This window comes from Cydia pomonella, chromosome 6 (assembly GCF_033807575.1).
Source record: "Cydia pomonella isolate Wapato2018A chromosome 6, ilCydPomo1, whole genome shotgun sequence".
NCBI lineage: Eukaryota > Metazoa > Arthropoda > Insecta > Lepidoptera > Tortricidae > Cydia > Cydia pomonella.
Genome location: NC_084708.1, coordinates 26,134,136 through 26,155,823, shown reverse-complemented (window position 1 = coordinate 26,155,823; position 21,688 = coordinate 26,134,136). Strand labels below are relative to the sequence as shown.

At 44.0% G+C, this 21,688-nt stretch overlaps 2 protein-coding genes across 2 annotated transcripts; both read left to right on the top strand.

The window, feature by feature from the left end:
* Nucleotides 1-1,378: 1,378 nt before the first annotated feature.
* Nucleotides 1,379-3,616, top strand: LOC133519385 (DNA ligase 4-like). The gene is made up of 3 exons (XM_061853440.1): nt 1,379-1,517; nt 2,282-2,458; nt 3,184-3,616. Exons 1-3 carry the CDS (start codon nt 1,383-1,385, stop codon nt 3,319-3,321), a joined length of 450 nt encoding a protein of 149 aa, XP_061709424.1. The 5' UTR covers nt 1,379-1,382; the 3' UTR covers nt 3,322-3,616.
* A 1,496-nt stretch (nt 3,617-5,112) lies between these two features.
* Nucleotides 5,113-21,369, top strand: LOC133518645 (DNA ligase 4-like). The gene is made up of 13 exons (XM_061852326.1): nt 5,113-5,450; nt 5,970-6,144; nt 7,418-7,585; nt 7,704-7,899; nt 8,471-8,684; nt 10,279-10,405; nt 11,815-11,932; nt 16,170-16,360; nt 17,137-17,274; nt 17,387-17,527; nt 18,151-18,271; nt 20,024-20,289; nt 20,988-21,369. The coding sequence occupies exons 2-13, from the start codon at nt 6,094-6,096 to the stop codon at nt 21,336-21,338; spliced, it is 2,082 nt and encodes a 693-aa protein (XP_061708310.1). The 5' UTR covers nt 5,113-5,450; nt 5,970-6,093; the 3' UTR covers nt 21,339-21,369.
* Nucleotides 21,370-21,688: the final 319 nt, after the last annotated feature.

Genomic DNA, 21,688 nt, shown 5'->3' with positions numbered 1-21,688 from the left:
CCAATATTGCATTGATTTTATTTATAATTGTAAGGTGTTCGCGCTGCTGTCTTGAAAAAATATTGTGTGCAACGGTACATAATTAGGGTAATTCCAGGAATAGATGCCCCACTTTTTGAAATAGCTTTATAACTCAATAATTCATAATTTTATAGCAATGTGTCTTATACTTATGATAACTAATGGGTCTTAATCTATTATTTTACTGTACTTGTTTCGTTATAGAATCGCATAGATTTTGTATAAAATCGTACTTTTTAGACCTCTTCAAAATGGGATAGGTGCCCACCGTGGGGGATAGATGATTCGTCGCAAAAATGGGCCAGAGGATAGATGCCCTTTGAAATCAAACCAGCAAAATTAAAAGTTAAGAGTCTTTTATATTCATTATTTTGAAAACGTTGTCGTAGTATTCTACTAGACGGTATTCCACATGTTCTCTTACATTTCGAGCCATTTTGCGCCTCTGAAACATATAGTACATTACGATACAAGTTGCGAAAAATAGGAAATTCGAAACGGTGGCGATAAATTAAACACCGACCGAAGGGAGTGTTTTAAAATCGACACGAGTTGCGAATTACCTATTCGCACATGTATCGTACAACGTTTTACAGTACATATGGCCCTTTAAATGTTCGACACAGTAAACGTAATATGCTACTTCTCGCACTAGTGCTATAAGTAGCCCCATATGTACGGTAATAATTATTTTAAACATGCTAAGGATAGATGCCGTTAGGGATGCCCTTAGGGCATTTATAGCGATTCGAAAACGGGGCAACTGTCACATATATTTTAACTTTTAGCAGAAGATAGATGCCCTTTTCAATAAGAAAACAAAGTAATAATAAACTCAAGTCTAAGCTTCAGTGCACCCAAATTAATTACACAAAAGACAGGAATTATAAGCGAGTCTAAAGTTATTCGATAATAAATATTTAATAATATTATTTTCACGCTCTTTGAAGTCTAGCCGCGCAAGGTTTGGCACTTATGGATTAAAACGCATGCGCTTGCGCTTATGTTCACAGTGGCACTGAGGTTTGCTGGGGGAGCGCTTGCTATTATGTAGTGGAATTTTACTCCCACCATTTTGCGACTAGTAAAAATTAAAATCGAGGCATCTATACCACTGGGGCATACTATCCTGGAATTACCTAGGTCTAAAAATTCTCGGGCCTGTCTATGCAAAACTCAACTTCGTTTCTTTTTGTAACTTCGGCCCTTAACAACCCTTGTATGCACAAAATAACCTGTGTGTTCTAACACCGCTGAAGTTGCCCTAAGCTTAATATAGAACTTTGCAGACGAGTCGCACGATGTCCTGGACCCGAGCCGCTGGCGTTGGCGCCCGAAGGCGAAGCGGTCCCGCCGAGGACATGCCATTCGCGCAGCTCTGTGACTTACTTGAGCGTCTGCACAAGAAGAAGAAAGAACGGCAAGAGCAGGACAAAATACTAACGGCCTTTTTTGACGAGTTCAGGCTGAAGGCTGCCAGGATCACTGGGAAAAAGGTATAATATTTACTGAGGGAAGAGAGGAAAATAAAATACATTGTGTTTAAAAAAAGTAATTCAGTATAAACCTTTATTAGTATTTCTTGAGGGTACGGTCGATGAAATTGATTCTTTAGCAGTTAGACAGCTCTTTAGCATAAGTATGTACAACAAAATTTACTTGAACCGCAAATGCTAAGAATCATTTTCCTCCCCGTACTTCAAACTAATAATTTAGTAAAACTATCGGTATTTATGGATAGGCTAGGACGCATCACTTTTTGTCTGCACCACTTCGTAGAATACCAATGACCTAGTTTCAAAGCTTATGAAATGAAAAAGATTTTGCTTGACATATGACAAGCTATTATCCTTCCTTTTCTGGCACAATGTTGATTTTGTACAGATCATTTTTAGGTGCCCTTACTCAGTGAAGGTGGTTGAACTACCACGCCCATCAATAGAAAAAAAAAACTGGGCCGAGTGGCACTCGCCCACCGAGGGTTTCCGTACTTATTAGTATTTGTTGTTATAGCAACAGAATACATCATCTGTAAAAATTTCAACTGTATAACTATCACGGTTTATGAGATATAGTACAGCCTGGTGAGCTGGTGACAGACGGACAGCGGCGTCTTAGTACGGAACCCTAAATACCAACGCTGATGGTAGGTTTGTCAATTTGGCGGCGACAACAAAGAATTGTCAAACTTTTTATACAAGCATATGTTATCTAACTAACGACGAAGAGGTTTTTTATTTATTTACAACATTGGTTACAGAACTGCAACCTGTTCCCTGTAATGCGTCTCCTGCTCCCGGCGCTGGACCGCGAGCGAGGCGCCTACCACCTCAAGGAAACCTCTTTAGGGTCCACTCTAGTTCGAGTGCTGGCTCTGCCGCCGACTTCTCCTGATGCGCTACGCCTGACCAGCTACCGCTCCGTCGGCAACGCGCAGGTTAGCCGACAAGATCATCTCAGCCCTATCGGACCGTATCATCGTATCAGTATCGGATCGTTCAATATTTTCTTTTCGTTGCGCATATGTCGATGTACATACGATTGTCATTTTAACGTACCTAATTTCAAAGATTCAAACTCTTATTCAGAAAATAGGCCACAGGGGCACTTTTACATGTCAAATTTTTACAAGCAATTAAAATAACCGAAAATTACAAGATATAATTACAAAAATGGAATCAATGAAATATTTGATGATACTTTATTAGAGATTTATACAGCAAGGAAACCGGAAACCGGTTAAATTTCCAAACCGTTATCATGTACTAGGCGCAAAAACCTTTTAATTATAGTTTCGTTCTTAAAACCGTTATTTTATAACCGGTTTTTAGGGAAACCATTTCCATGAAGTTCTTTTAATATGTGGGTGTCCTTGTTTACGCCGCACACCACCAGGTCGGACGTCCGTCTCGGCGCTCGTCGAAGAAACCTTTTTTTTATGTTTTTTCGACGGTTTATTTCGATTTATTTAGGTTACAATAAAGTTATTAAAACGTTCGCGTTCTTATGAAATTTCAGAGTAAAACCAAAATAAACCGGTATTAGCGCTATTCCAAAACCAGTTCCGTGTCCTTGATATACAGTCTCTAAATGTCGAAGAACTGTAATATTTGAAAAACAGACGTCTTGTACTTAAATAATGAAAATATTTATTGCTTACAGGACAGCGACCTTCGCCGGCGTGGCTTACTTCGTTCTCATGAACCGCCTCGCGCGCCAGTCAGGCTCGCTCACCGTGAAGGACGCCAACGAGGTGCTGGACAAGATCGCCAACGCGCAGGTCGGGGGGAAGGCGAGTGAGTACAAACAGACACTGCAGGACACCTAGCCGGGGTTGCCTGCTTCGTTCTCAAGAACCGCCTCGCGCGCCAGTCCGGCTCGCTCACCGTGAAGGACGCCAACGAGGTGCTGGACAAGATCGCCAACGCGCAGGTCGGGGGGAAGGCGAGTGAGTACAAACAGACACTGCAGGACACCTAGCCGGGGTTGCCTGCTTCGTTCTCATGAACCGCCTCGCGCGCCAGTCCGGCTCGCTCACCGTGAAGGACGCCAACGAGGTGCTGGACAAGATCGCCAACGCGCAGGTCGGGGGGAAGGCGAGTGAGTACAAACAGACACTGCAGGACACCTAGCCGGGGTTGCCTGCTTCGTTCTCAAGAACCGCCCTCGCGCGCCAGTCCGGCTCGCTCACCGTGAAGGACGCCAACGAGGTGCTGGACAAGATCGCCAACGCGCAGGTCGGGGGGAAGGCGAGTGAGTACAAACAGACACTGCAGGACACCTAGCCGGGGTTGCCTGCTTCGTTCTCAAGAACCGCCTCGCGCGCCAGTCCGGCTCGCTCACCGTGAAGGACGCCAACGAGGTGCTGGACAAGATCGCCAACGCGCAGGTCGGGGGGAAGGCGAGTGAGTACAAACAGACACTGCAGGACACCTAGCCGGGGTTGCCCTGCTTCGTTCTCATGAACCGCCTCGCGCGCCAGTCCGGCTCGCTCACCGTGAAGGACGCCAACGAGGTGCTGGACAAGATCGCCAACGCGCAGGTCGGGGGGAAGGCGAGTGAGTACAAACAGACACTGCAGGACACCTAGCCGGGGTTGCCTGCTTCGTTCTCAAGAACCGCCTCGCGCGCCAGTCCGGCTCGCTCACCGTGAAGGACGCCAACGAGGTGCTGGACAAGATCGCCAACGCGCAGGTCGGGGGGAAGGCGAGTGAGTACAAACAGACACTGCAGGACACCTAGCCGGGGTTGCCTGCTTCGTTCTCAAGAACCGCCTCGCGCGCCAGTCCGGCTCGCTCACCGTGAAGGACGCCAACGAGGTGCTGGACAAGATCGCCAACGCGCAGGTCGGGGGGAAGGCGAGTGAGTACAAACAGACACTGCAGGACACCTAGCCGGGGTTGCCTGCTTCGTTCTCAAGAACCGCCTCGCGCGCCAGTCCGGCTCGCTCACCGTGAAGGACGCCAACGAGGTGCTGGACAAGATCGCCAACGCGCAGGTCGGGGGGAAGGCGAGTGAGTACAAACAGACACTGCAGGACACCTAGCCGGGGTTGCCTGCTTCGTTCTCAAGAACCGCCTCGCGCGCCAGTCCGGCTTGCTCACCGTGAAGGACGCCAACGAGGTGCTGGACAAGATCGCCAACGCGCAGGTCGGGGGGAAGGCGAGTGAGTACAAAAACAGACACTGCAGGACACCTAGCCGGGGTTGCCTGCTTCGTTCTCAAGAACCGCCTCGCGCGCCAGTCCGGCTCGCTCACCGTGAAGGACGCCAACGAGGTGCTGGACAAGATCGCCAACGCGCAGGTCGGGGGGAAGGCGAGTGAGTAAAAACAGACACTGCAGGACACCTAGCCGGGGTTGCCTGCTTCGTTCTCAAGAACCGCCTCGCGCGCCAGTCCGGCTCGCTCACCGTGAAGGACGGCCAACGAGGTGCTGGACAAGATCGCCAACGCGCAGGTCAGGGGGAAGGCGAGTGAGTACAAACAGACACTGCAGGACACCTAGCCGGGGTTGCCTGCTTCGTTCTCAAGAACCGCCTCGCGCGCCAGTCCGGCTTGCTCACCGTGAAGGACGCCAACGAGGTGCTGGACAAGATCGCCAACGCGCAGGTCGGGGGGAAGGCGAGTGAGTACAAACAGACACTGCAGGACACCTAGCCGGGGTTGCCTGCTTCGTTCTCAAGAACCGCCTCGCGCGCCAGTCCGGCTCGCTCACAGTGAAGGACGCCAACGAGGTGCTGGACAAGATCGCCAACGCGCAGGTCGGGGGGAAGGCGAGTGAGTACAAACAGACACTGCAGGACACCTAGCCGGGGTTGCCTGCTTCGTTCTCAAGAACCGCCTCGCGCGCCAGTCCGGCTCGCTCACAGTGAAGGACGCCAACGAGGTGCTGGACAAGATCGCCAACGCGCAGGTCGGGGGGAAGGCGAGTAAGTAACTAAAACAAACAGCAAAGCTTCATTTCCCTCATTATAAGAGTATATAGTTGCTCGTTCAATGCAGCCCAGAAATATAGCATACAGCAATAGTAATTCAACATACTTGAATTATATCGCTGGTTTTCAGCCAATGAATTAGCTAGCAAATAGCTAGCAATTATATTCATGTGTGACGTTTTATTTTCGCTACAGAAAAGGTAATTGATCTGTGTTTCTCGCTCAGGAGTCTTTACTGAGCGCGCTCGAATACTGATTGACTTGGCACTCGGAACCTAAAATCCCTGTTTTAATTATTAATTACAGTTCGATTAGTCCATTTACGGCCCAATCAGCCTTATTTGTATCAATTTTGTAAATACTAATATCGACACGCGCTGATCTAGTTAAGATAATGGTTTGCTGACCGCCACAAACGGCTGACGAACGGTCACTTAGTATCTCTAGGATACATAACCAATATTAATGTTAATAATGACTTCCCCATCGTAAACATGGTTGTCTCGTATGCAGGAGTACTGGACGAGGCCTTCGGCACAGTATTCCGTCAGCTGAGCGCCAAGCAACTGAAGTGGTTCCTACGTGTAGTGCTGAGGACCTCCGCCTGCGGATAGGCCAGGCGAGGCTCCTGGCTGCCATGCACCCTGATGCCCCTGAGTACTATGACTCTTGCAGCAACCTGCTTAAGGTTAGTACAATTGTTAGTAGCCTACTTGCTTTCGCGCAGTTATTTTTTAGGGTTCCGTAGCCAAATGGCAAAAAACGGAACCCTTATAGATTCGTCATGTCCGTCTGTCTATCCGATTATGTCACCGCCACTTTTTTCCGAAACTATAAGAGCTATATTGTTCAAACTTGGTAAGTAGATGTATTCTATGAACCGCATTAGGATTTTTACACAAAAATAGAAAAAACAATAAATTTTGGGGGTTCCCCATACTTAGAACTGAAACTCAAAAAATCTTTTTTCATCAAACCCATACGTGTGGGGTATCTATGGATAGGTCTTTAAAAATGATATTGAGGTTTCTAATATCATTATTTTCTAATATATATAGAATAGTTTGCGCGAGAGACACTTCCAAAGTGAAAAAAATTGTGCCCCCCCCCCCCCCCTGTAACTTCTAAAATAACAGAATGAAAAATCTAAAAAAAATATATGATATACATTACCATGCAAACTTCCACCGAAAATTGGTTTGAACGAGATCTAGTAAGTAGTTTTTTTTTATTACGTCATAAATGTACGGAACCCTTCATGGGCGAGTCCGACTCGCACTTGGCCGCTTTTTTGTTATGTTGTGTCAACCATTTAAAAACCTGGGAACAGCTTTTTTGCAGAGCCCCACACGTAAGTCTTTTGACAGTTTACGTAACATGGTCATTCAATTTTCACAACATAAGGAGGCGAAGACACATACATACACTTGTGTATGTATGTGTGGGTCAAATCTTGAAAGCTAAATTTGACCCACTTCCCATTTTCCGATTGAGCTGAAAATTTGTATAAATACGTATGTAAGTCTGGTGACACTGCTATATTATGGTACCATCGAGCTGATCTGATGAATTAGGTGGGAGGTGGCCATAGGAACTCTGTGATGAAACAACGCAACCTAATGGTGTTTGGGGTTTTTAGAATTGTCTCGATGAGTATTAAGTAGTTGTCTGTGTTAAGAAAAGTACAGTCAGCGATAAAAGCTTGCACCAAAAATGTTTTTTTGCCAAAAACTTGTTATGTGTTTCGTTCACAAGACTATTCTCTCCTACTAACATTAATTCCCTGTTACACCCCCATAGAGGAGGATACAAATTTTCACACTTATAAAAGTTGAGTGAGTCGTGTGAGGTAAGAGAAACATAGTTTATTCAGCTCGGGCGAGAGAAGCAGTATGGGGCTTCGCTGGAACATTCCCTGCAATGCAAGTGTTTCTCTTACTCCAAAGGTTTTGTGTGTTCAGACCTGTTCGGAGTTGGAGCCAGGCACGGCGCGCCCTCTGGAGCTCGGCGTGCAAGTGTTCTGCGCCGTCAGCCCCATGCTGTCAGAGCGCCTCGACGTGACGCGCGTGTTGCGGTTACCACCTGCAGCTTACATTGTGGAGGATAAGTTCGATGGCGAGCGGTTTCAGGTAGGGTTTCACTTGTTTCATATGAATTGTATTGTTTCGACAAATCAGATTTTTGTTACATACATTTCTTAGGATCATGTATCTTTCCATTATATGTAATTCTATGTAAATATCGTAGATCCACATGCAAGATGGCGTGTTCGAGTATTTCTCCCGCAAGGGCCACGCGTACGGGAACCACTACGGCACCGGAGACGACAACGGTCTGCTGACTCCAAAACTACGAAACGGACTCGATCCAGGAGTTAAAAGTATGGTGCTGGACGGCGAGATGATGGGCTGGCACAAGCAGCGCCAGGTCTTCGGTAGCAAAGGTAACTAGCATACCAGCTCATGATACATAGCCTACTGACTTCCAGGTTACGAGGGTGCTGTAGGAATTAGGAGCGTGATCCTGGGTGGGGAGATGATCGGCAGGCACAAATAGCGCCAAGTCTTCGTGAACAGAGGTATACTAGGGCTGAGGACCCAGGGTTTGTTGACTCCAAGGTTACAAGGGTTAGATTCAGGAGTTTGGACCATGATATTGGACGCCGAGATGATGGGCTGAAACAGGCAGCGCTCCGTCTTTGGTCTGCTCACTCCTATTTAAACTAATACGTGACGGACTCACTACTGGAGTGGAGAGCATGGTTCTGGACGGCGAGATGATGGGCTGGCACAAGCAGCGCCAGGTCTTCGGGAGGAAAAATAACTAATACTTGAACAGCAACAACCTTAACTAACCACTGATATGTTGTTGCAATAAAATCTTCGGATCAACAGTCAGCGGTCATACAGAACAACTAACACAACACAACAAAACACTGGAAAACGGTATATCGGGGCTTATTCCTATCTGACATATTCGATTTATGCGAATATTTATAATACTAACATCACCAGGCATGTCCTTTGACGTGAAGAAGATAACCGAAAACTCCGCCTTCCAACCATGCTTCTGCGCCTTCGACGTGCTCCACTACAACGGACGGAACCTAGCCGGCCCGGCCGGCAGCGGCGGGGCTCCTCTACGGGAACGACTCGCTATACTGGACTCCATCGTAACAGACGTTCCAGGAGTGTTGCTGCGAAGCAAGCGCCGTCAAGTCACTGATCTGTGAGTACCGTCTTCTGCAATCTTTTTTATTTTCATCCTAAATTGACATTGACTAGTTCACAACCACCGTTCTTCTACCTGCCTTCACTCCTTTCGCTATGTAGATCCTAATAACTAGTATTAGTTTTTGTCCCACCTGCATAAAAGTAAAAATTTAAGGAAATTGACATCATGACATTGCACTGTCAATACATTTATGAGAATATTCTGTATGTGCATAAAAAAATATTGCCGATTTTAAGAAAAATTGTGACATTCATAATATTAATACTAGAAATAAACATAAGCTCGCCGTGCCCTTCACTCGGCTCCATAAAATTAAAAAATCATTCATGGGTAATTGTGCGAGATTTTATAATAAACTTCCAAACCATATTACTGAGTTACCAATTAATAAATTTAAGAATCATGTAAAGCGTAAACTTATTTCTAAAGCTTATTATACCACACAAGACTACATGAATGATAAAACAACGTGGGATTAATTGTGATTCGAAATGATTAATTATCTATTATATTTGAATAATGTTGATGAAATGGATATTCCAATGCATGTATTTCCTTTGTTGTTTTTAGGGTTCCGTAGCCAAATGGCATAAAACGGAACCCTTATAGTTTCGCCATGTCCGTCTGTCTGTCTGTCTGTCTGTCCGAGGCTTTGCTCCGTGGTCGTTAGTGCTAGAAAGCTGAAATTTGGCATGGATATATAAATCAATAAAGCCGACAAAGTCGTACAATAAAATCTAAAAATTTAATTTTTTTAGGGTACCCTCCCCTACACGTAAAGTGGGGGTGAATTTTTTTTTTCGCTTCAACCCTAGAGTGTGGGGTATTGTTGGAAAGGTCTTTCAAAACTAATAGGGGTTTTCAAGAAACATTTTTTGATAAAGTGAATATATTCGGAGATAATCGCTCCGAAAGAAAAAAAAATGTGTCCCCCCCCTCTAACTTTTGAACCATAGGTCCAAAAAATATGAAAAAAATCGTGGAAGTAGAGCTTAAGAAAGACATTAAATGAAAACTATAGCGGACATGATCAGTTTAGCTGTTTTTGAGTTATCGCAAAAAGTTTTCCCTTCATAGTAAAAAGACTTACTTTAATTAGGTACTGATTATGCAAATTTGCCTATTTGTTTAACTCGGGTGAAAGGTACCGTTTCATCCCTTGGTTAACAATTTACTATACTTTAAGCTCCAGTTTAGCTTATTGTGACGGAAGAGTAACTACGGAACCCTACACTGAGCGTGGCCCGACATGCTCTTGGCCGGTTATTATTATATTTGTTTGACATTTAGAATTTATTCTAGAAACAATCTAGACTAGTATTTTTTATACATTTTTTTGTATGACTGTATTTTGTGAAAGTTTTAGTATTATATTTGAACTATGAATTATATTCATTAGTATTATATATGGAATAATATCTACAACATCAATAAATTGCTCTGATAATTAGCTTAAGATAATTATATGTAATACTGTCTTACTATTCATAAGTGCTTGTTGCTAGGCCTACATGAATAAAGTATATTTGAATTGAATTGAAAAAAAAAGTAAGCAATACTCAAACGTATATTTTGTTTGTCATGACAGTTCGGAGATCCTGGAGGCGCTAAACAGAGCGATCGAGGACCAGGAGGAAGGCATCGTGGTGAAAGACCTGGACTCGCACTACCTGGCCAACCGCCGCAATGCCGGCTGGTACAAGGTCAAACCCGAGGTAGGTAACTGTAACTTACTATACTATAACATACTAAAGCTAATAAATCTTTTAATAGCGCAGGAGATTGTATAATTATTGATGAATTTATTGGCACACATTCTCGTTCTCAATCTTTGAGGTGGCACCTGCAAGATGCAACCATTACGAATAGCAAATCAGCATCAATATATATATATGATATCCTTCATGCCGTCTCTCCATGCCGGTGCCGTGTCGTTTTGCCATCAGCATGTATAAATCTTTATTTCACTCTATCTCGCGCAGTTTTCAAGAATCAGGAATTTTGGAAGAGATCCCTTAAAGAGATTAGTTTACATTTATGTTGATTTATTGTATTGCCTGTGAGTGTGTATTATGTACTTGCTTAGTGCAATCAACTGTTTTACTACTACACATTACCTCACTAAATCGTTAGCGAAATACTTTATTGATTTGGCTTACCCAGAAATTAATTTAATCCTTATTTAATAGATACAGGTTTCCTGTAATAAAGCCAAAGCATTTGCTAACGATTGTTGTTGGTCGCGTCGCGTGGAGTCGCGGCCATTTGAATGTCATATAGTGACAACGTTTTATTACAGCAGATGATGCCAACAATATGTAACTCATTTTGTTATTTTTATTACTGTTTTGTATATATTTAGGTACCTACCTGTCGTAATTAAAAATAAAAATTATTATGCGCTTGAGAATTTATATTTTTAAAATTTTACATAGGGGTCATTCATTAATTACATCACAAGTTTAGGGGGAGGGAGGGGGTCAAGAAAATGTGACATGTTGTGACAAGGGGGAGGGGGGGAGTCACAAACTTTGTGACGTCACTTTAACATCACCAGTAATCGATTATTATTTTTTATTCGTTGTAAAGTTAAATAACGATGTTTTGGAACGATAATTCGTTATATTTGTTTAATTTTCTTTCCCAATCGGTTATGTGTTATAAAATTACTTATATTTCTTTTATCAAAAGTATTTTGATCAAATATTGATAATAATTAATTCGAAACATGTGACGTCACATCAGGGGGTGGGGTTTGCCAAATGTGACCAAGTGTGACAAGGAGGGGGGAAGGGGTCAAAAACCTAGAAATTCGTGTAATGTAATTAATGGATGACCCCATAGAACGCGTAAGTGTTTCTAGTGATTTGTATGACATAATTAAATTCTGTTTATATTCTCATGTCTCTGTGTTTTTAAATAAAATTCGTTTAATACAGTTCAGGTGATCCATATTATTATTGTTAGTAAACTAGAATAAGTTACATCCTATGTTAGTACTTACGAATTGACTTTATTAGTTATATTACGTACTCGTAGGCTGCTCGTAGGTATTTACTACGAAATTGTTGGTATATGTCATGACTGTCGTGAGCCGAAAGCACATGTATGTTTGTATGCGCAGTACACGGAAGGTACGATGGTGGAACTGGATTTAGTGGTGGTTGGCGCAGAGGAAGCCAGCGACAAGCGGCGCGGGCGCGCGCGCAGCTTCCACGTCGCCTGCGCGGACGGCGCGCCCGGTATGTGTCAACCTTTAACTGGCTGGGAGCTTCTGCTCAAGATCGTCCGTATACGTGCAAGTCGCATTAATATACATAACCGCCCACAATCTTTCCATATAAGAGTACTTTTGTATTAAACGATAAATATACGGGGATGAAAAAGATGTCTTATTCCAGGTAAAAAAAAACTGGACAAGTACGAGTCGGAGTGGCCTACCGAGGGTTCCGTATAAAATTAACTATTTTTCCCCTCAAATTATAGAGTAGAGTTTTCAGATTTTTCCCGGTATTTGTAATAAAAGACGATATTATTTGCCAAAGGGTGTAGCAGGATAGCCTAGGAAAAATTGCCCCCAGCGATTTTGGGCCGAAACTGTAATCAAACGATGCCTTTTAGGGAGGTTATACTCTGCACAAAGTTTCATCCCTCTGTTACCCCCTGGGGGTGAAAAAAACCCGATTAACCCCAAAACTGTATTAATTCTTTTTTCCTAAACTATGAAAGTGACGAATTTCAAATTTCGTACAAATATTAATAAGACTAAAAGCTATGTGCTAAAAAAATATTAACCCCCTAACCATTGAAATTCTTGTAAAAAAAACAAAAATAAAAAAAGAATCAACCTGTATATCAAGTTTGGCTCATGGTACCACACCATTTTTTTTTTTCAAAAAATGAACCAGTTTATATTCTACATGATACAAAAGTTTCATGGACCTACTCCAGAAGGAACATTGCGAAATTAATATGTATTGGCTCTTTGGTGCGTACTATTCATTGAACTCCCACTAAGAGCCATGCATTATTAATAAACAATGGCTTGCGATCGGACCGCTGCTCGTGCCCGATTTGAAAAAGGTGGGGATAAAGAAGTATGAATCAAACTCATTTGTACATGGATCTCAAGTTTGGCTCATACACACACCATTTTTTTTTTTCAAAAATGTACCAATTTATATTCTATATTATATAAAAGTTTCATGGACCTACAGAAGGAACATTGCGAAATTAAAATAAACGTACTATTTCGTAGCTACTAATCATTATACTCGTATCATGCTTAATACGCAACGTCTCGGACCCGAAAACAAAATAATCTAAAAAAACCGGCCAAGAGCATGTCGGGCCACGCTCAGTGTAGGGTTCCGTAGTTACTCTTCCGTCACAATAAGCTAAACTGGAGCTTAAAGTATAGTAAATTGTTAACCAAGGGATGAAACGGTACCTTTCACGTGAGTTAAACAAATAGGCAAATTTGCATAATCAGTACCTAATTAAAGTATGTCTTTTTACTATGAAGGGGAAACTTTTTGCGATAACTCAAAAACAGCTAAACTGATCATGTCCGCTATAGTTTTCATTTAATGTCTTTCTTAAGCTCTACTTCCACGATTTTTTTAATTTTTTTTGGACCTATGGTTCAAAAGTTAGAGGGGGGGGGGGCACATTTTTTTTCTTTCGGAGCGATTATCTCCGAATATATTCACTTAATCAAAAAATGTTTGTTAAAGACCCCTATTAGTTTTGAAATACCTTTCCAACGATACCCCACACTGTAGGATTGAAGCAAAAAACAAAAATTCACCCCCACTTTACGTGTAGGGGAGGTACCCTCAAAAAAATTAAATTTTTAGGTTTTATTGTACGACTTTGTCGGCTTTATTGGTTTATATATCCATGCCAAATTTCAGCATTCTAGCACTAACGATCACGGAGCAAAGCCTCGGACAGACAGACAGACAGACAGGCAGGCGGACATGGCGAAACTATAAGGGTTCCTAGTTGACTACGGAACCCTAAAAATGTTTTTATAAATACAAATGAGTTTGATTCATACTTCTTTATCCCCACCTTTTTCAAATCGGGCACGAGCAGCGCCAGCGGTCCGATCGCAAGCCATTGTTTATTAATAATGCAAGGCTCTTAGTGGGAGTTCAATGAATAGTACGCACCAAAGAGCCAATACATATTAATTTCGCAATGTTCCTTCTGGAGTAGGTCCATGAAACTTTTGTATCATGTAGAATATAAACTGGTTCATTTTTGAAAAAAAAAATGGTGTGGTACCATGAGCCAAACTTGATATACAGGTTGATTCTTTTTTTATTTTTGTTTTTTTTACAAGAATTTCAATGGTTAGGGGGTTAATATTTTTTTTTTACATAGCTTTTAGTCTTATTAATATTTGTACGAAATTTGAACTTCGTCACTTTCATAGTTTAGGAAAAAATAATTAAAACAGTTTTGGGGTTAATCGGGTGTTTTTCACCCCCAGGGGGTAACAGAGGGATGAAACTTTGTGCAGAGTATAACCTCCCCAAAAGGCATCGTTTGATTACAGTTTCGACCCAAAATCGCTGGGGGCAATTTTTCCTAGGCTATCCTGCTACACCCTTTCATAGTTCTAGTTCTACGGGAAGTACCCTATAAATTTTTAATCCCTTGAGAATGTTGAAATTACTCGAAATTCAGATTTTTTTGCGGCAAAAACGGCCGTATCTTTTTTTTACGTTAACTTAGAAGTTACATTTTTTTCACAGCTTCAAGGGCCTATAGACCTGAGTATATGAATTCAACTCGATACCTCCATGCGTTCCCGGACACACACACAGAGGTTGACAGACTGACGGACGGGCGGACGGACGGACCGACAACAAAGAAATCCTATAAGGTTTAACCCTAAAAACTATATGTGTGTCAATTTAGACCCAATCCTTTTAGCTTTTATGTATTTGCGTTCACATACTTTGCGTAAACTTTCACATTTGATATACATATATCGTTTAGCGAGCGGGTACCCGTTACTCCACTGGTCTCATGATAGAACAGCGCGAGACGCGAACGCGATATCAAACATCAACATTCAATAGGCTTCGGAACATTGCAACACATCGCAGGCGCAGTACGGCCTGCCTGACGTTCCGACAGGGCCAGTTATACAGGTACTTAATGTCATTGTAGAATTCAAACAAAATGTACCAAAGGCGAAACCTGTCTGGCAATCCAGTGGCAACACCGTTGACTTATCACAACCGCGTTACAACAATCGCGTTTTTGACATATTATATTATTATTATTTATGGAAACAAGTTTTTTATTTAAAAATGTCAGTGGCATATTGATAATTCAAGGCATCGATGTGCAAAATTTATTGATGAAATACGTAAGTATGCGGCAGAAGGAGATGGATGATCGTTGCCTGTTGAAACTCAACAGTGGCGCCCTCATTACATTTCTAAAATTTTATGTACTAACCACTAGATTCTGCATTCTGTATGTTCCACGCTGGAGCACTGGGAGGCAATAAGTCCATAACGTACCGTGGTGTGACAGGGTGCCCCTACCGCTAAGCAGGGACGGAGTTCCACCTAGGATTTCCGGATTTCCACCTCACAATGCCCGAGCCTGGGGGCCAAGGCAATCTAGTAATGGTTTTAAGCCCCCCTCCCCTCCCTAAATACTAAGTGCAGGGTGCCGCCACCGTTGGGTGGTGGTGGGTGGCGTTCGAGCAGCGCGAGACGTTGTGTGCGACACTGGGACACTGTTGTAACGTACCGTGGTGTTCCAGGGCGCCCCCACCGCTGCGTGGTTGTGGGTCGCGTGGCTACAGGCCTGTCGTTCGAGAAGGCGAGACGTTGCGTGCGACACTGGGACACTGTTGTAACGTACCGTGGTGTTCCAGGGCGCCCCCACCGCTGGGTGGTGGTGGGTCGCGTGGCTACAGGCCTGACGTTCGAGAAGGCGAGACGTTGCGTGCGACACTGGGACACTGTTGTAACGTACCGTGGTGTTACAGGACGCCCCCACCGCTGGGTGGTGGTGGGTCGCGTGGCTACAGGCCTGACGTTCGAGAAGGCGAGACGTTGCGTGCGACACTGGGATACTGTTGTAACGTACCGTGGTGTTCCAGGGCGCCCCCATCGCTGGGTAGTGGTGGGTCGCGTGGCTACAGGCCTGACGTTCGAGCAGCGCGAGACTTTGTGTGCGACACTGGGACACTGTTGTAACGTACCGTGGTGTTCCAGGGCGCCCCCACCGCTGGGTGGTGGTGGGTCGCGTGGCTACAGGCCTGACGTTCGAGAAGGCGAGACGTTGCGTGCGACACTGGGATACTGTTGTAACGTACCGTGGTGTTCCAGGGCGCCCCCATCGCTGGGTGGTGGTGGGTCGCGTGGCTACAGGCCTGACGTTCGAGCAGCGCGAGACTTTGTGTGCGACACTGGGACACTGTTGTAACGTACCGTGGTGTTCCAGGGCGCCCCCACCGCTGGGTGGTGGTGGGTCGCGTGGCTACAGGCCTGACGTTCGAGCAGCGCGAGACGTTGTGCGCGACGCTGGAGCGCCACTGGGTGTCGAGGAGGGACGCGCCGCCGCCCGCCTGCCTCGTCTTCAACAAGGAGAAGCCGGACTTCTGGGTCCTGCCCGAACATTCCATCATTTTACAAGTACGTGGATTATTTATGTTTATACAAATTTCACTGATCATTCGTAAACATTGCAGTGAGATAAGTTCTACGAATAAGTTATTGTGTTAGTACATAACATACTTATTCAATTCAATAAAAAAAATAAAAAAAAAAACATGTGGCCAAACTGTACTTAACTTTTCAAGTCACGTAGGCATATGTTGCTAATCTAAATAAAGACTGTCAACCTGATGCAGTCGGAAGGTAGCCAAAGGAACTCTACGATGGGAAAACTTAAACACATAGAGTTTAGGCCCATTTTAAAGGTCTCGAGAAGTACTTGATAGACATACAAAAAAGAGAAAGTGCAGTCGGCAATAAAATTGTGTCAAAAATATTTTTGACGGTTACTTGTAACACATTTTTATTTAGTTCCACTGTGTCGGTATACTTGTATATTCTTTATGTATTGTGTGCTTAAAATATTGTAACTTAAATTAGAACCACTTCCCGGTAATGTCTGACTCAATTGAATTTTGGAGTTGTTTTCCGTGATTCCGATAACAGTGCAATGATATACGAAATGTGGAGCTGATCTGATGATGCGGTCGGAACTCCTGGATGGAAAAACAACGAACACTTTCAATTCAGAGGCTCATTAAAATGATCTCGAGAAGTAGATAAACATGAAAAAGAGAAGAAATACATTCAGCAATAAAAGTGCGTGTCACAAAAAAATATTAGAGTAGGTAACGTAAGTTGCTTAACGATGACTTCATATTCCTGCTTCATAGACTTGGTTGTTCGTGTGCTAGGTGCGCGCGACGGAGCTAATCCGCAGCACGGACTTCGGCACGTCGCACACGCTGCGGTTCCCGCGCGTCACGGCGGTGCGCGACGACAAGCCCGCGGCGGACGCCATGCCTCTAGCCGAGTTCAACGCGCTGGTCAAGGTCTATTGATTTGTTTGGCCTACGTATAACATTAGTGTATTTTTTCTAATAAAGTTCGATTCCTTCCATATTGTTTCCATTCCTTACCTCTTACTGTTCGCTCCTCTGTCAGGACGGGTCGGTGGTGAAGCTCAGCAAGCGGCCGGTGGCGGCGGCCGCGCTGGAGCCCGGAGCCGCGCCGCGCCGCAAGCGCACGGCGCGCGGGCCGGAAGTGCCCGCGCAGTTCCGCACGCAACCTGTGCAGGACGTCGAGGTTTCATTTGCCACCCATTAATTAAGGGTTCATCCATTAATTAAGTCACACGAATTTCGAGGTTTTTTGACCTCTCCCCGCCTCCTTGTCACGCTTGGTCACATTTGGCGAACCCCTCCCCCCTGGTGTGACGTCACATTTTTCTCAATTTTGTTTACAACGAAATCGGCAAATCGAATTAAGTATTATTAATATATTTTCAAAATATTTTTAAAAAAAGAGATATTAGTAATTTTATAACACAAAACCGATTAGAAAAGAAAATTAAACGAATAATAATCGGACAGACAGACGGACATGACGAATCTATAAGGGTTCCGTTTTTTGCCATTTGGCTACGGAACCCTAAAAATGATCATCGTTCCAAAAACTCGTTATTTAAGTGCACAGCGATTTAAAAAAAACTCGGTTACTGATGAAAAGTGACGTCACAAAGTTTGTGACTCCCTCTCCCCCTTGTCACAACATGTCACACTTTCTTGACCCCCCCCCCTACTAAAAATGACCCCCTATCACAATAATCACAAAGTGTATAGGTATAACAAGGCTGTGAATACTGAATACGTATCGCTTTATTTTGTTTGAGCAAAGGTGAAACGTGGTCTTATGCCACTTGTGTGCAGGTGGTGTCCGCGGCGCTGAGAGGGCGAGAGATCTGCGTGCTGTCGGGCGACGAAGTCAGCAGTAAGGCCGACCTCGTGCGTTTGGTGCAGTCTCACGGCGGCCGACACGTCGAGAACGTAGGTCTGTTACTACTCATCACATTACAATAATCGGTATTCATACCTCAACAAATATTCTGTGTAACGAGACAAAATTGAAAACTGTTACTCTTTTGTTTCATTGTTATCATCATCTGTCATTGGTGATCATTGTTATCATCATCTGTCATTGGTGATCATTGTTATCATCATCTGTCATTGGTGATCATTGTTATCATCATCTGTCATTGGTGATCATTGTTATCATCATCTGTCATTGGTGATCATTGTTATCATCATCTGTCATTGGTGATCATTGTTATCATCATCTGTCATTGGTGATCATTGTTATCATCATCTGTCATTGGTGATCATTGTTATCATCATCTGTCATTGGTGACGGTAAAAGGTATTTTTTTGGCACAACTTTGCCTTCAAAATTAAAATTAGATTATTTATAGCACCAATTACTTGTTTTAAAAAAAACGTCAAAACCATTTAGTTCACTCTTAAGAACGCTTAAAAACGCTTCTAAGTTTAGAGTCAGTTTGAAGCAATCAACAGAAAAACGCCTCTTAAACGTGATAAAAAAAGTCGGGATCGGAAAATACTTACTGAATTTGATAGCGTAAATTGTGTTTGGCTCAAAAATACAAGAAACACGTATATACGCTATAAAAATGACTTCTTCTAATAAAGAAAATATAAATGTTCCTGGCAAAAATACATCGTTTTCTTCCAACAATTATCCTTACGCCAATATAAATATGAATTTCTATTAGAGTACTTATAGTTATGCAAATGTTCTCTCTGAGAAAATTTCTCATTTCCTCGCAGTAGTCGTGAAAAGCACTAAGTAATGTTTCGGCCGGAAACGCTAAAGATGAACTCACTCGTCCATCTTTGAGCGGTTTTTCGGCCTCTCCTACTACAACGTACTATTTCAACACACTTGCTCAAATCGGCGTTTTTATTCCACTGATTTTTGGCTTATAATCCTAGATATTAAAAACGCGTGCTTTTTAGGGTTCCGTAGCCAAATGGCAAAAAAGGCAACCCTTATAGATTCGTCATGTCCGTCTGTCTGTCCGATTCTGTCACAGGCACTTTTTTCCGAAACTATAAAAGCTATATTGTTCAAACTTGGTAAGTAGATGTATTCTATGAACCGCATTATGATGTTTACACAAAAATAGAAAAAAAAACAATACATTTTGGGGGTTTCCCATACTTAGAACTGAAACTCAAAAAAACTTTTTTCATCAAACCCATACGTGTGGGGTATTTAAGGATAGGTCTTTAAAAATGATATTGAGGTTTCTAATATCATTTTTTTCAGTATATTATACCACTTGTGCTTCTTCATTATATTATCCGGCTGAGTTAAGAAGGTAACTGATTGCTAATAATATGTATGGAAACGGAGCCTTCTTAAATTGGTCGAGTAGATTTTACAACGCGGACTGGCGCGCGCCGGCGCCGGCGCCCCGCCGCCGCCGGGCCGCGGCGTCGGTCGGACGGCGGCGGCGGGCGGGGCGCCGGCCGGCCGCCGGGGGGGGGCGGGGGGCGGCAGGCAGTATGACAGATGCAACACTGCATACTAACCGATTTAACAATTAAAATTTGATTAATATGAAAGTTTCTTATTTCCTCGCAAGTGTGTTGAAAAACGTCGTATTAAACACACATCGGCTTTCTTATACAATATCGCCTGGCTGTCTGGTCTGGATGGCTGGCGTGTGTAATGAACTAATGACCAACTTAGCCCACTTGTATCATAGTGTACTAATACCAGGGCCTTCGACATGGTGCTGTGTGTCGGGGCGGCGGGCGCGGGGCGCGGGCGCGGCGGCGGCGCGGGGCGCGGACGTGGCGGCGGCCGCCTGGCTGCGCGCGCTGCCGCCCGCGCGCGCGCCCGCGCAGCTCGCGCCGCTGGACCTGCTGGCGGCCAGCGCGGCCACGAGGGCGGCCATGTGTCGGCGGTACGACCGCTTCGGGGACAGCTACGTGGACGCCACCGACGAGGACACGCTCCGCCGGTGCTTCATGAAAGTAGACGAGGTAAAGAGAAACCATGGGACACTCCTGATAAATCACTCGCTTAATATTTAGTACCGGGATGCTCGGCTTGTGTTTACACTTGTCATATATTTATTTATTTAATCTTTATTGCACAATACATGAAGGTACAAATGGCGGAGTTAATGCCTTAAGGCATTCTCTACCAGTCAACCGATGGGTTAAACCAGAAAGATTAAGGAGATGTGTTAAATATCTGGAAGACTGAGCTTTGCTCGGAAAACATATAAAAACTCGAAAATGCGCGTTTTCCCAGAGATAAAATCTATAGTTAGACCGATTTTTTGCCCCCGAAAACCCCCACATAGTAAAATTTCACCGAAATTATTTAGAGCCGTTTCCGAGATTCCTTTTGGTAGCCGTCTAAGAAGTTAATGTTCTTACGGTAGATGTCGCTAGGGTCCCCTAGACCCATATGGTGGGAAAATTTGCTGCCTACGGATGAGGTCTTGGTGGCCCAGATGGCAGAACGCTGGAGTATCGATCCAGAGGCCGCGAGTTCAAGTCTCACCCAAGGCATTAATTTTTCCACTTTTAAATTTATTCTAAGCATAATAATGTGGTCTGTCAAAAAACTACTTTAAACGTGGAAACTTAAAGTTCATGTTCAACCTCCCGCTTCACAATACCGCAGTAAAGAAACGCACAGCGATGTTCTGAACGCCGCCCACCCTCCGCAGGAGCCCGAGATCTACCTGACCCGCACCGAGATGCTCAAAGTGGACCGCCTGCTCTTCGGCGACCAGCACCCCTTCTCCTTCCTCCGCAACTGCGCCCTCCACTTCCCCTCCCCCGCCAGCAACACGCTCGTCGCCCGGATGTACGGGGCGGCCGTCGTGGAGCCCCACGAGCCTGCTCTGACGCATATAGTCCTGCCGCGGGGCTCCGGCGCGGCGGACGTGTCGCGCGCCGAGCGGCTCGGCCGGGGGCTGCTGGTGTCGGAGGAGTGGCTGGACGCGTGCGTGGAGCAGCAACAGTATGTCAGTGAGAAGCCGTTTCTGTTTAACAGTATACATTTGTATGTGCCTTAACTTACTGAATAAAGAAAGTATACTTGTGTAACTTTTGTATGATTCATGAGAGAATTGTTCACCATCATTTTTAGGGTTCCGTAGCCAAATGGCAAAAAACGGAACCCTTATGATTCGTCATGTCCGTCTGTCTGTCCGATTATGTCACAGCCACTTTTTTCCGAAACTATTAGAGCTATACTGTTCAAACTTAGTAAGTGGATGTATTCTGTGAACCGCATCAAGATTTTCACACAAAAATAGAAAAAAAAAACAATAAATTTTGGGGGTTCCCCATACTTAAATAGAACTGAAACTCAAAAAATCTTTTTTCATCAAACCCATACGTGTGGGATATCTATGGATAGGTC